Source organism: Scyliorhinus canicula, chromosome 3 (assembly GCF_902713615.1).
Source record: "Scyliorhinus canicula chromosome 3, sScyCan1.1, whole genome shotgun sequence".
NCBI classification, from domain to species: Eukaryota; Metazoa; Chordata; class Chondrichthyes; order Carcharhiniformes; family Scyliorhinidae; genus Scyliorhinus; species Scyliorhinus canicula.
Window position 1 is genome coordinate 95,776,607 of NC_052148.1, and position 14,575 is coordinate 95,791,181.

Sequence of the window (14,575 nt, forward strand, 5' to 3'; positions counted from 1 at the left end):
AACATCACAAAAACATATCACCTGGTCATTATCACTTTTGTTTGTGAGAATTTGTTATTTGCAAATTGACTGCCATATTTCCTGCATTACAACAGAGACAGCATCTCAAAATACTTCATTGGCTGTAAAGCGCTTTGAGACATCTGGTGGTCATGAAAGGCACAATATAAATGCAAGTCTTTCTTTGAACAGACAACATAAAGTTGGCATGTTGGATACATTGTGGTCAACAAAAATGCACTTATTATACCCAATCTAATTTAGCCCTCTCTATTTTAAAGTAGTAATATAGCTTTTCTTAAACATGATTGGTCATTACACTTCAAAGTAATATATTGCATGATGTATTTTAAGACATTGTTTCATAAGTCACGATATAAACATAAGTATTTCAGTGTAACATTTTAAAAGTTACCTTGAGGTTTGTTGTATAAGGAGGGAAGTTGAGGATGTTGTGAGAGTTCCATGTGTTTGGCTCTTTCTTGCAGAAATATCTCCAGTAGCTTTGATGAAGGAGGATCAGTCCATGCTTTATGGGGCAAAACGTGATTGGTGTCTTTGGCCCATGGACCATCCAAAAGTTGCTGAGAGCTCGTCCTGTTCCCAAATAAGTCATGTTCACTGCGGCTTTTTTGAGACCTATGCGCAAAATGGTGTGTACTAGACTTATTCTCTGTGCTTTGATCTGTGCAAGGCGAATTTAAAAACAGAGGATTGCTCAGAGTTAGTGGTGGAAGGCTCTGTGTCCGTATTGGGGGAAGACTTTTATGTCCTTTTTGTTTTTTGTCTGCCTGCTGTTTCTGATTTGCTAGCTCTGCACTTGTTTTCCTCTGTCTGTTCTCCTCCGTCCATTCCTCCAGGACATCACCATTGTTGGAATCCATGATGCAATCAAAGGTTGTTATAATGTCATCGACTTCAGAAGTTTCATCTCTAAGGCATTTTTCCTTGTTTTTAACTTTCCGAGTGCTCTTTTTCTCATCCTTTTTCTTTTTACAGGAGAATATCTGGTTCAATACACTGAAGCGCCCCTCTTTCTTCTTGCTGCTTTGGGAAAGTTGCTGTCTAACAGGGTCAGGTCTGTATTCAATAAAAATTAAATAAAATAAAATTTTACAAACAGATTTTATCATGTTTTTCACTAGTGGTTATAAATAACCATAGATTTTTAAAGATTTACAACAAATTGTCATTTGACAAGAATTTTATAAGTTAGACATCAACTAAAGTCGTTGGGTGGAATTCTCCGACCCCCGCCGGGTCGGAGAATTGCTGTGGCGCCACGCGGACCATGCCACGCGGACCCGATGCTGGGACGTGATTCTCTGCACAGCAGAGAATTGGCGCCACTGGGGCCGGCACGGCGCCAGTCGGTGTATGTGCCAACTCTCCGGCCCGGGCCGGTGCGCCGATTCTCCGGCTTAGATGGGCCAAGTAGCCGTCAACAAAAAGCCGAGTCCCGCTGGCGCCTTTCTAATATCCTCTGAGCTAACAGGACCTCAGCTTTGAAGGGTCCGGAGGTGGCCAACCCCGGGGGAGCCTCCATGGTGGCCTGGCCCGCAATCGGGGCCCACCGATTTTACGCCGGCGTCGGGACTTAGCCGCCCGATGGGAGAATCACGCCCATCAACTATTTTAACTGTGTTTAGTTCTTTATTTTAATGGTTGTTATTTATAATTATTATGAGATGTACATTTTTCTTCATAGAAGTAAAATCTTCACTTTAGAATCCTTATTTCTACACATTGTCAAATGCTGTTCAAGAGAAAAAGATAATTATATATGCCAAGTCAATGCTGCCAACATTTCTCTATACTGTTGTTTTTCAGTTTGGGCTGAAGATACCTGCGATGACCATTTTCAGTCTATTGGGTGAATGTGCATCTCACTGGGTATTATAGGTCTCATGTTGATTCATCCCTCCTGACAAGATGAGGCACTATACAATTTTGAGGTATGGTCTGGCACCCGAGATGAGAACTGGCATCCTGACTTGTAGCTTGATTGTTACTTGACTTGGAATTTGAACTCAGATTTCCAGCATGCAAGCCTGGTGTATTGTTACAGTTTGTGAGTTGCTTTATAAATATTGTTTCTCAGTATTTCTATTTAGCATAGGTACAATAATCTTTGGAGATGCTGAGCTCAAGTCATGTGTTACTGTTGCTGTTGATATTCTGCAGGGTATTTTGTTTCATATAGATGCTATTTTTCCAAAAGTAATGAAGTATGAGTTGCATTGAAGTTCCATTGAAGTATGAGTCCACACGGATTATGATTGTTTTTCGGACTGGAGAAAGGCTGGTAGTGGAGTTCCCCAGGGCCAATGGGACCCTTGCGCTACCTGATGTATATTAATGACCTAGATGGGCACAATTTTAAGGGGTGACAGAATTCTTGGAATAGTGTGTACTGTGAGGAGGATAGTGTTAAAAAGAAGAGTATCAGGTTGGTGGAATGGACAAGTGGCAGATGAAATTTAATGCAGAGAATTGTGAAGCGATTCATTTTCATAGGAAGAATGCACAGACAAAAGAAACTCCAAACAAACCTGTTGGACTTTAACCTGGTGTTGTAAGACTTCCTAGAACAAAGGATACAATTCCAAAGGGGGTGCAGGAGCAGAGTGACCTGTGTGCATGTGTGAATAAATCATTGAAGACATAGATCATCCTGAAATTTATAAATAGGGGCATATAATACAAAAAATAAGGAAGTTATGTAAAACCTGTATAACACAATGGTTTGGCCTTAGTTGGAATATTGTTCCCCACTGACTCTTTGTACAGAGGAAATAAGACCCTGGCATCTGAAGAGTCAGTGGGGAACACGTCTCTGCCAACTCCGACTGTTCTGCAGCCAATTTGCACTTCAATAAGCGTTGATCAGCTGCAAATGGCAGAGCAACTCAGAAACCAATTCACTAATAAAGTAAAAGATGCTGAACACTATTCCATACTAGTTGATTCACCATCAGATGTTTGTCATGTGGACCAATTAACATTAATTTTAAGGTAAGTGACCAGCGATGATGACGTTGTATAGCATTTATTTATTTTGTCCAGCTACAATCCCACTCTTCTGAGTGTCTAGTGAAAACTACTTTGCAAATCATTGCAAATTTAGATTTGGACATCAAAAATTGTCACAGGCAGAGCTTCAACAATGCTGCAAATGGTAGGAAAATATTCAGGTCTAGAAGCACGGTGGCACAGTGGTTAACACTTGTGCTTCATAGTGCCAGGGACCCAGGTTCGATTCCAGCCTTGGGTGACTGTGTAGAGTTTGCACGTTCTCCCTTTGGCTGTGTGGGTTTCCTTTGGGTGCTCCTGTTTGCCCCTGCAGTCCAAAGATGTGTAATTTAGGTGGATTGTCAAGAGCGACAAATGTGAAATTGATTAGGTTCAGATTTTGTCATTTGACTGTTTACTGTAGGGCTCTATTGAAATAGACGCTGTTAATTGTAAGTTACTGTTTTTTGTATTGTGTTTTCCGTCCGTCTCTGGTTAAATACAATCGTTTTTATATTGGGCACTTTTTAAATAGAGTCAATTTACTGAAAAATATGTTAAAATGTCCTTTGTTTTCTATAGGTTTAAATTGTTTAAATAGATTCCATTCACTCCAGAGCGCTGTTAAGAAGTCTGTTGGTTTAAATAGATTCCATTCACTCCAGAGCGCTGTTAAGAAGTCTGTTGACTGTACTGTTTTTATTGGGCTGGCGATGAGTTGGGCTGGCGATGAGTTGGCTGGCGATGAGTTGGGCTGGCGATGAGTCGGCGGCGATGAGTTGGGCTGGCGATGAGTCGGCGGCGATGAGTCGGCGGCGATGAGTCGGCGGCGATGAGTTGTCCTAGACCCCACGAGGAGGGCCATGCAGCAAAGGAGCCTGCCCAAGAGGAACAGGGAGACAGCTGTGAGGATGGAGAGCCGGCCGCCCAACCAGCTGAGGAAGAGGTGGGGAAAAGGCATGGCATTAGGCCCCGTGTGTACAAGCAGTGCCCGTCATTCAAGGACCTGCTGGACTGGGCATGGTATCGAAGACTCCAGCTGAGCAGGAGGACTGTACGGCATGTGTGCTGGATCATGGCTCACCTGGAACGACAGGAGTATGGGGAAGGCCACCCGCTCACGGTGGCCGTCAATTCGATGGTCACCCTGAACCTTTATGCGACGGATCCTTCCGAGTGCAGACCTGGTCCACTGCCCGCTGGATGGGGGGGGGGTGGGGAGGAACAGAAAGCAGTCAGATGCAGGAAGCACAGGGGTGGGCAGCTGATGGACTTTGTGAACAGGTCACCTGGCACATTTCCAGCAGGTGGGGTTAGGCCTCCCTCCAGGGGAGTGATTATGGGTGTGTGGGGGTTGGTGCAAGGGGCACGGTGCTGGCCTGTCCTGGGGGTAGGGCGCGGTGTACGGCAGCGAGTGACAGCCTCCTTCCCAACCCTGGAAAAGGGTGACCCGCCTCTCCTCCACGGCAAGCAGCAGAGTCTCCAACTCTGCATCCGTGAACCAGGGTGCCACTATTCGTGCTGCCGCCTTGTTGGCGGGATTGAGTGTTTGGGGGGGATTGCTAACATGTGGCTGCAGCTTGCCAGCCTCTCGAGTGGCAATCCCGACCGTGTCAAATCCGACATAATTTTTCATTGGAATCGCTCGAGTTCCACGTGGTGCCGGTGCTAGCCCATTAATGGATCATGAAATGCTCCAGGACGGCCTCAAGACATCACGTGAAGGCACTCCCCCGATGCTCCGCCCCCAATGGGCTCTGAGGTTTTGTCAACCTCGCGTGGCAGCTGCGGACTGTGTCCAGCACCGCCACATTCGGGGGTGCGGGACGAGCGGCTCCACTGGCCAGGGGGCTTCGGTGGGGGCGGGGGGGGACCGGTGGAGGGTGGTCCAGGGGTGAAGAGGTGGTTTACAATGGGGCACTCTCTGGCAGGCCGGGTCAGCGCGCGGCCGGCGCCATGTTGTACGATGCGACTGCTGCAGGTTGCCGCCGTGCACACGCACGGCCATTGACCCGGCAATTCTCTGTCCGTATCTGGGGGCTTTACGTGGCGCATCTGCTAGCCCCCCACCGGGGCAGCATTGGTGCGGGGGTGCCGCTGACTTTTTGGTTGTAAGATTAGATACATGCTTCAGACATAGCTTCAAAATCTGAGAATCCAGCCCTTAGTTTCTGAAACAGAGACCCCAGGAGTTTGCAGATGGATCTAGCTAGGTTGAGTGAGTGGGCAAGAATCTTGTGTGAAAATCTCTGATAATGGGGCTATGTCCCTACACCCAGGACAAAACGGGCGCAAATCTCCGTTTTGCAGGGGGCGAGCAGGGTCCTCGCAGCTCTGGCTGCCGATATGGGGCCCTGCATTTCTGACTGCGGATCAGCGCATGCGCGCGGTGGCTCCGCGCAACATGGCGGACCCTGGAGACCCCCCCCCCCCCGGTGACGGATCCCCCTGATCCGCCAAATGCGATCCCTGAGTCCGCAGCCGCCACTGAGAACTCCAGCCGGGTGGAACCATGAGTGAACCACGCGGGAATTCAGGCCATTGTCGGTGGAGAATCGCTGTGGGGGCCTTTTTCAATGGCCCCCGACTGGCGCCGCGTTGCCTACGCGTGCGCAATTAATGGTAATTCTCCAGTCCCCAGAGAATAACGGGAAGGCATCGAACCCGATCGCGGGTCATTCTCCGCGCCAAGCACGATTGAGGCATGGAGGCTCGGAGAATCCCGGCCCTGGCAGATGGTTAATAAGGTGGGAAAGTTTGAAGTTGTTCACTTTGGTCTCCTTATTTGAGCAAGGATGTAAATGCTTATGAGGCAGTTCAGCGGAGGTTCACTAGATTGATATCTGGGATGAGTGGGTTGTCCTGTGAAGATAGGTTGTTATGTCTGGGCTTGTTTCCACTGGCATTTAGAAGAGTGAGGGATTACTTGATTGAAGTATATAGGATCCTGAATAGTCTTTGTGGTGATATGCATCACTGTAGATACACAAGGGGTTAATGCAAGTACACGTAGACTAGCTAGACACTAGAGGGAGCACCAGAGACATGACACACAGACATTCAACCAATAGGTCAGTAAGATAGGACACGACCAATGGGCATACACGATACACACAGAGGTGACACTACCACGGGGGACGGGGGGGGGGGGCATTACACCAACCCATATATAAAGGACACAGCACACATGATCTTCCTCTTTCCAGTGGAGACACTCAGTGAGTACAGACATAGGGTTGCTTCAACATCGCACCCACCACGTGGATTGTAGCAGACTGGTTCGTCAGTCTGAGTAGCTATAGAAGGATTAATAGTAGAGGCGAATCTGAGTAGGAGAATTTTAAATAGTTTAATAAACGTGTTGAAGTTATCTCCACGTCTGAACCTTCCTTTGTCAGAGTGGACATCAAGGAAGCAGCTTATGCTACGCCAAGAGCATAACAAGACAATCTTGACAAGGTAGACGTGGAATGGGTGTTTCCTCTCATGGGCGAGTCCAGAATTAAAGTGCACTATTTTAAAATCAGGGCAGGCCCTTACAGGACAGCGATAAGGATACATTTGTGCAACTTTGGAACTCTCTGCCTAAGAAGTGAGGTCACTGAATATTTTTAAGGTAGATAATTTCTTGTTCAGAAAGGAAATCAGATATTGTCAGGTGTAGATGGTAAACTGGAACTCAAAGCACAAACATCCATCATGATCTTATTGAATGCAGAGCAGGCTCGAGGGACTGAATGGCCTATTTCTGCTCCTATTTTGTATTTTTGTATGTTACAGATGTCTTCAATGGTGAAGAAAGACTCAAAGTTCCCTGCATATGAAATTCACAGGACAAAATTGTCCACACTAATTTGCACGACACTAAGAAACGTGTCCAGTGCCATTGCTAGAATAGAGTGGTAAATAGACCAGAAGTATTTGATACTAACATAATGCACTGAACATACTTTACAAACTTATTCAATTAACCCGCACTCAATTACCTGGGTTTGATAAGCACAAGAAAATTTGAAAACATCTGTTTAAACATAAGTTGTACTGTAACAGTGTTATATTTATCCAACATTCTTTTTTCACAAATAATTTAAAGGTTTATGTGGAACCCACCTGTTTTCCTGTGAAAACAGCTTGATACATGCTGTGTGCCCACAGTACATTGCATATGTCAAAGGAGTGTTTTCATTGATGTCCCTTGGACTGTTGTCCACTCCCAACTGCATCAAAGATTGTACACAATCTGCTTTCCCTGCAGCAGCAGCCCAATGAAGTGGTGTCCTAGGGTAAATAATAAAACACATTGAAAAAGGCAAAGTTGCATTTGAACAGAATTAGTAAATATTTTACTGGTGTTAGCACATTACACAACAATGATGTGTCAACACAAACTTCTGATTGCGATACAGTGGAAAAGTTAAATGGGGAATATTCCTTAGAATTAAGGTGAATTGATACAGTTCAAGGTGGCGCACATGACCAGGGCGCATATGAATGGATTCTTCTCAGGGGTGGAGGACAGGTCTGAGCGGTGCTCTTGGGGGCCGGCGAACCACATGTACATGTTCTGGACCTGCCCCAAGCTGGTTAATATTTGGGTCTCCTTTATTGATACAGTGTCAGGGATTCTGGGTGTTAAGCTGGAGCTGTATCCTTTGTTGGCCATTTTCGGAGTGTCAGACTCGCCAGTGCTGCAGGTGGGTGTAGTGATCTGTGTATCTGTATATACATAAGGGGTTAATGTATAGTCATTACAGTTAAATGATCACTAGAGGGTAACACTAACAAGGAGTATGAAAACAGACTCAATCTGTTTTCCCGCCTCTTGTGTATTGTGACTAGAGGTGTAGAGTTATCTCAGAGTGCAAGTATAATTAATCATAATTTATTCTAGTTCTATCTTGTTTAATTTCATAGCCAGTAAAAGTATTAAATAATCAAACTCACAAGTTAATTGTTTAATTCCTCAATAAATTATTTGTTTTCATTGGACGACTACGAGCATTTATCAACATCATGTCCCACCTGCAAATCTGCCCTGTGTGTCACATGGTCAGAGACCGCAATCGCCAAATACTCCAATCCAACACCCCCTCAGGCTTCCCGCTAACCATCACAAACCTACCCCTGGATTGGTTACAATACTGCCGACCTCAAAGGCCACCCTCTTGTTGACCAGCACTGCTACCTCCCTCATCTTCATATCCTGTCCCGAGTGGAACACCTGCCCCACCCTGTCCTTCCTTAGCCTCGTCTTCCACGTAATCAACTGGGTTGGGAGGCTCCTCGCCCCCCCCACCCCCCCGCCGATCATCCATAACCTCCCCATTAACAAGCGCCCCCAGGTCCACGCCTCGCTGTTCCCAGGCCGACCCCAAGATGTCCGCTGCAATCCTCTCCTAACCAATAGAGAAAAATATTGGGAGCAAGACAAACAATGTGAAAAAGACAAACTTAAAGGCTCTATGCCTTAATGCTCGGAGCATTTGCTATAAAATGGATGAACTAATCGTGCAGATAGATATGAATGGGTATGATATAATTGGGATTACGGAGACATGGCTGCAGGCTGACCGGGGTGGGAACTGAATGTCCCAGGGTTCTTAGTATTTAGGAAGGAAAGGCATAAAAGAAAATGTGGTGGCATGGCACTGCTGGTTAAAGAGGAAATTAACACAGTAGTGAGAAAGGATATTAGCTCTGACAATGTGGAATCTGTATGGGTAGAGTTGAGAAACATCAAGGGGCAAAAAACATTAGTGGGTGTCATATATAGTCCCCCAAACTGCAGTGGTGAGTTTGGGAATGGCATTAAACACGAAATTAGAGATGCATGTAATAAGGGAATATCGGTGATCTTGGGCGATTTTAATCATCACATCGATTGGGCAAATCAAATTAGCCACAATGCCGTAGAGGAGGAATTCCTGGAGTATGTACGGAATTGTTTTCTTGACTAATATGTGGAGGAACCAACGAGAAAGCAGGCCATCTTAGACTGGGTACTGTGTAATGAGAAGGGAATCATTGCCAATCTGACTGTACGACACCCCTTGTGAATGAGCGACCATAACATGATAGAATTTTTTATCAAGATGGAGAGTGAAGTAGTTGATTCGGAGACTAAGGTGCTGAATCTTAATAAAGGGAACTATGAAGATATGAGGTGTGAGTTGACCTTGATAGATTGGGGAGAGTTACTTAAAGGGATGACAGTGGATAGACAATGGGGAACATTCGAGGAACGCATCGGGCCACTACAGCAACTGGTCATTCCTGTCTGGCACAAAAGCAAAGGGGGTACGAGGGCCAATCCATGGCTTAGAAAGGAAATTAGAAATAGTATCCGATACAAGGAAGAAGCATTCAGATTGGCCAAGAAAAATAATAGGTCTGAGGATTGGGAGCAATTTAGAATTCATCAAAGAAGGACAAAGGGATTGATTAAGAAGGGGAAAGTACAGTACAAAGACAATGAAAAACTCAACCACCCTTCTCCCACTCCATCCACAAGTCGACCCCCCAACTTCACTCCCGTTAACTAGCCAACCAGCTAGCATGGTGGACCCCACTCGAGGCCTCCATCTACCCCCGTTCCCCACAAGTGCCATTCACCTGCAAATCACCAAAACCAGTAAAAAAACTCACTCTCCACTCCACACCTATATTTGTTAAATACAACCGTCCACCTTTCGTGTAAACCCATATTCCCCACTTTAGCATCTCCAAAGTTCAGTGTCCTCTCACACCTCCCAGTCCATGGTCTCTTTAAATTCACTTGCCTTCTCTGGCGTTTTGAAATAAAACTCCTGATTCTGGAGCGTAACCTATAGACGAGCAGGATACAACACCCCAGACTCCACCCCTTCCTTGTAAAGGGCAGGCTTGATCCAATTAACCGGCCTACCACCTGGCCAACTCCTCACCCATGTCCTGGTAGATCTTCACTACGTTTCCTTCCCAGAAGTGCTTTTTCTTTTGCTCCGCTCACCGCATTATCTTTTCCTTATGGAGAAAACGATTTAGCTGTACCACCATCGCCCTCGGCGGCTCCCCTGCCTTCAGCCTCCTCCACAGCATCCTATGCACTCGATTCACCTTGGGAGGATGGTCAAAGATCCCTTCCCCCATCATCCTCTCCAACATACAACTCACCACATACTTTGCGGCTTGCGTTTCCTCAATCCCCCTCAGGCAGCCCCACAATCCGGAGATTCTGCTTCCTGGAACGGTTCTTGAGGTCCTTTACCTTTTCCCTTAACCACTTATGGCTATCTTCTATGAGCACCATCTCTGCCACCAATGAGGCAAGCTAGTCCTCATACTCCCCAACAACTTCTCCACCTTCTGGTGTGCCAGACCCTGCACCTCCAGCCTCTGCTCCACTATCTTGATAACTGCCCTAAGTGGCTCCTACACCTTCGCCAGGTTTTCTGAGGCCTCCTGCTTCTGCTGTTGGAACTTCGCATTCAAAAGTAGATAATTGCGCTGGCAACAACGCCCCAGCATCCTCCGGCAACTTTTCCTGTGTCGGACTTCGAATAACCTCTCGCTCAAACTGCTGCCTCTTACTTGTTACATTCCTCGTCTGGTAAGCCATAAACTGGCCCCACCAATGGAGTACTGCAATTCCTAAGTGTTCATACGCCTCACCAGCACACACTCCTTGAATCAGGTGGGAAAGGACAAAAAAATTCCACCTCGAGCAGGAGCCACCAAATGTGCGATCACTCACTCCATGAAGTCCCCTGATGGAGCTTTTTGAGGATATTACAATCAGAATAGAGAAGGAAGAATCAGGTGAAGTGGTATGTTTGGATTTTCAGTAATGCCCCACACAGGAGGTTAATAAGCACAATTACAGCTCATGAAATTGGGAGAAATATACTGGCATGGATTTAGGACTGATTAATGGACATAAAACAGAGAGTCAGGATAAATGGATCATACTCAGGTTGGCAGGCTGTAACCAATAAGATACCACAAGGGTCAGTGCTGGGCCCCAGCCAATCACAATCTATGGCTGAATAATACTTGGGTAGGGTGAAATGGCACAGTTCCCGTAAACAACATTGGTATGGAGAAGATATGCTTCACACCAACACAACCCATAGCCACAAAGCACTGGGGGGGCAGACTAATGAGGTCAGACTGGGATTTGTGCCTCTGTGGTACTGCACTTGTCACAGCTTGCCAACCCAAAAAAGACCAATTTATCACTACTCTCTGCTTCCTGTTAGCCACCAATCACGTTTCACTGTCAATTTGTTGCTCCTGCAACACATAGTTGTATCTTATGCAGTAGCCTTTGATGTAGCACCTTATCAAATGCCTTCTGGAAATCCGGGTCCAGAACATTTAAAGATTCACCTTGCTTGATGTTTTTCAAAAACCTCTTTAAATTAGTTGAACACAATTTCCCTTTCACAAACCCCTGTGATTTTGCCTAATCAAATTATGATTTAAAAAAAATAATCTTTATTGTCACAAGTAGGCTTACATTAACACTGCAATGAAGTTATTGTGAAAATCCCCTAGTCGCCACATTCCGGTGCTTGTTCGGGTACATAGGGAGAATTCAGAATGTCCAATTCACTAACAGGACGTCTTTCGGTCTTTGTGGGAAGAAACCGGAGCACCCGGAGGAAATCCACGCAGACACAGGGAGAAAATGCAGGCTCCGCACAGACAGTGACCCAAGTCGGAAATCACCCTGGCGCTGTGAAGCAACAGTACTACCCACTGTGCTACCATGCTGACCTAAGTACTTTTCTGAGTATCCTGGTATGACCTCCTTAATATTGGATTCTAGCGTTTTCCCTTTGACAATTGTTAGGCTAACTGGCCTGTAGTTTCTTGATTTTGTCTCCCTCCTTGCTTGAATAAAGATGTTAAATTGGCTATTTTCAAAAACATTGATGCAGAAAGGATTTTCCCCCTGGTTTCCCACAGTTGAGGGGGGTGTCTCCTTCAAGTGGCTGTGGAGGCTCAGTTGTTGAGTATGTTCGAAGGAGAATTTGACAGATTTCTAGATACCAATGACATCAATAAATATTGGGATAATGGAATAATGCGAGAAGATGGTGTTGAGCTTGAAGATCAGCCAGGACCTAGTTAAATGATGGACCAGGCTCGAAGGGGAAAATGGGCTACTCCTGATCCTGCATTCCTATATTCCTATTTCAAGGCAAGGCCTCTGAGCCATTTGAGAGAAATTGAAAATGGCACTGGCTGCATCAAGAAACCCTTCAGTAAAGAAAGCAGGTTGAAGGCTGCTCTCTCTCTCTCCCTCTCTCGCGCAAAAAACTAACTTTACCAGAAACCTTCGAGCAAACCGAGATCTTGTAATACTTGCAACATCTTCTACATCTGATCACATCCAAGAAACCAGCTAACCTAAATCAGCCATACCGTTTAAAATCTACGCCTCAAGGACAGTCAAAGGATATTTAACTGTATATTTTTTTACCTTTTTTATTGGACTCTAACTCGCCTTATTTCTGATGCGAGTGTTTGTAGTGTGTGTGCATGGGCCAAAATGACTGCTTGAGGACCAAATACTTGATGTCACGTTTTTATTATTTTTCTCAAGCTTTGCGGTTAATAAGTTTTCTCTTTCTTTGACTCAAGAAAACCTTGGTTGATTGGCTCCTTGTTGCTCACAGCTTAAATAGTTAAATACATTCTGATTTGGAAAAGGGATATCCTAGTGAAAAAGAAACTTAACCTTTGTTGTGACCAACGAAGGAGGTTGAATAGAGGGGAGCCAGTGAACCCTTTTTTACTTGGCTGTAACAGTTGGAGAGTTTAAAAAAGCCTGCACGGATTTGTGAAGAGCAAATTGTGTTCAACTAATTTGATTGAGTTTTATAATAAGGTAGCAGGCAAGATTAATGAGGGTAACACAATTGAGGTGGTGTATATGGACTTACAAAAACATTTGATAAAGTGCTACATAAAACATGCTTGTCAGCAGAGTTGAAGCCCATGGAATAAAAGAGACATTGGCAGCATAATTCCAAACATGGTTGAGTGACAGGAAACTGAGAATAGTGGTGAATGGTTGTTTTTTAGACTGCAGGATGGTATGTTGTGGAGTTCCCCAGGGGTTGGTATTCAGACCACTGCTTTTCTTGATGTACATTAATGCTCTAGATTTGGGCTTGCAGAGTACAATTTCAAAATTTTCGGATTACCCACAATTTGGGTTATTGTGAACTGTGAGGAGATTGTGATAGATGCCTCGTGGACATAGGCAGGCTGGTGAAATGGGCGGGTACGTGGCAGATTAAATTTAATGCAAAGAAACACGCAGTGATACATTTTGATAGGAAGAATGAGGAAAGGCAATATGCAAAAAAGGTTGCAATTTTAACCAAAGTTCAGGAGCATAGGCATTTGGGTGTATATGTGCACAAATCATTAAAGGTGGCAGGGCAAGTTGAGAAAATGGTTAAGAAAGCACATGGGATGCCCATACAGGATTATAAAGAGAAACAAGTACAACAGCAAGTGGGTTATAATGAACACTTATTAAACACTGGTTCACCCTCAGCTGGAGTAGTGTTCAATTCAGGCGCTGAAAGGATATGAAGACATTGGAGAGGGTACAGAAACGTTACTCAAGAAAAGTTCCAGAATGAGAGACTTCAGCTACATGGATACATTGGGGAAGCTGGGACTGTCCTCCTTACTGAAAATAATGTTTGATAGAAGTGTTCAAGTTGCTCTGAATGGTCTGGACAGAGTAGATAGCAAGAAAGTGTTCCCATTAATGGAAGGATTGAGACTGATTTATGCGATAAGCAAAAGAACCAGAGGTGACATGAGAAAAACCTTTATTATGCAGTGAGTGGTTAGGATCTGGATGCACTGGTTGAGAGTGTGGTGGAGGCAGGTTCAATTGTGGCCTTCAAAAGGATACTTATCTGAAAAGGTAGAAGCCTTTTTCATTTCATTTGAGAAGGTGGCTAAACAAATGAAATGATAACATGACATGTGGGTATTACTGATTCAAACAAAGCTGGTCGGTAGGGCTAGTGAAGTGTTTGCATCACTACCGAAGGAGGTATTGGGTCGTTTGAGGAGGTGAAAAAATCCATCTTAGGTGCACATGAATTAGTGCCGGAAGCCTACAGACAAAGGTTTAGAAATTTAAGGAAAGAATTTGGTCAAACATACATGGGGCGGGGTTCTCCCAACGGGAGACTAAGTGCCGACGCCGGAGTGAAAACCGGAGTATTTGACTCCAGCGTCGGACGTCGCTCCTCGCCCCCTCTTCTCCCACCCCTGGGGGGCTAGGGGTGGCGCCACATTATTTACGTGCGCCGGGCCTTGGCGCTGCGTAAAATGTCGGAGTGATCTTGCGGGGCAGCGGAGGAAAGGAGTGTGTCCTTCAGAGAGGCCGGCCCGCCGATTGGTGGGCACCGATCGTGGGCCAGACCCCTTTTGAGCGCCCCCCCCCGGTGCTCGATCTCCCCCCCCCCCACAGGCTGCCCCCGCAACGTTCCCGCGCTGTACACGCCGGCAGCGACCAGGTGTGGTCGGTGCCAGCGGGTACACGTCG

At 45.6% G+C, this 14,575-nt stretch overlaps 1 protein-coding gene and 1 long non-coding RNA gene across 5 annotated transcripts in view; one reads left to right on the plus strand and one right to left on the minus strand.

The window, feature by feature from the left end:
• Positions 1–14,575, plus strand: part of LOC119962822 — a 271,981-nt gene that overhangs the window by 126,281 nt on the left and 131,125 nt on the right. For all 3 annotated transcript variants that reach the window (XR_005459975.1, XR_005459974.1, XR_005459978.1), the window contains 2 exons: positions 1,000–1,078; positions 1,831–1,955. This is a non-coding gene — a long non-coding RNA (uncharacterized LOC119962822). The remainder of the gene's footprint in view (positions 1–999; positions 1,079–1,830; positions 1,956–14,575) is intronic.
• The window catches only part of ankrd55 (ankyrin repeat domain 55), a 172,571-nt gene that overhangs the window by 54,749 nt on the left and 103,247 nt on the right, over positions 1–14,575 (minus strand). For both annotated transcript variants that reach the window (XM_038790948.1, XM_038790949.1), the window contains 2 exons: positions 7,123–7,290; positions 416–1,080 (listed from right to left, as the gene is read on the minus strand). In XM_038790948.1, coding sequence (XP_038646876.1) covers positions 416–1,080; positions 7,123–7,290 — 833 coding nt within the window. The remainder of the gene's footprint in view (positions 1–415; positions 1,081–7,122; positions 7,291–14,575) is intronic.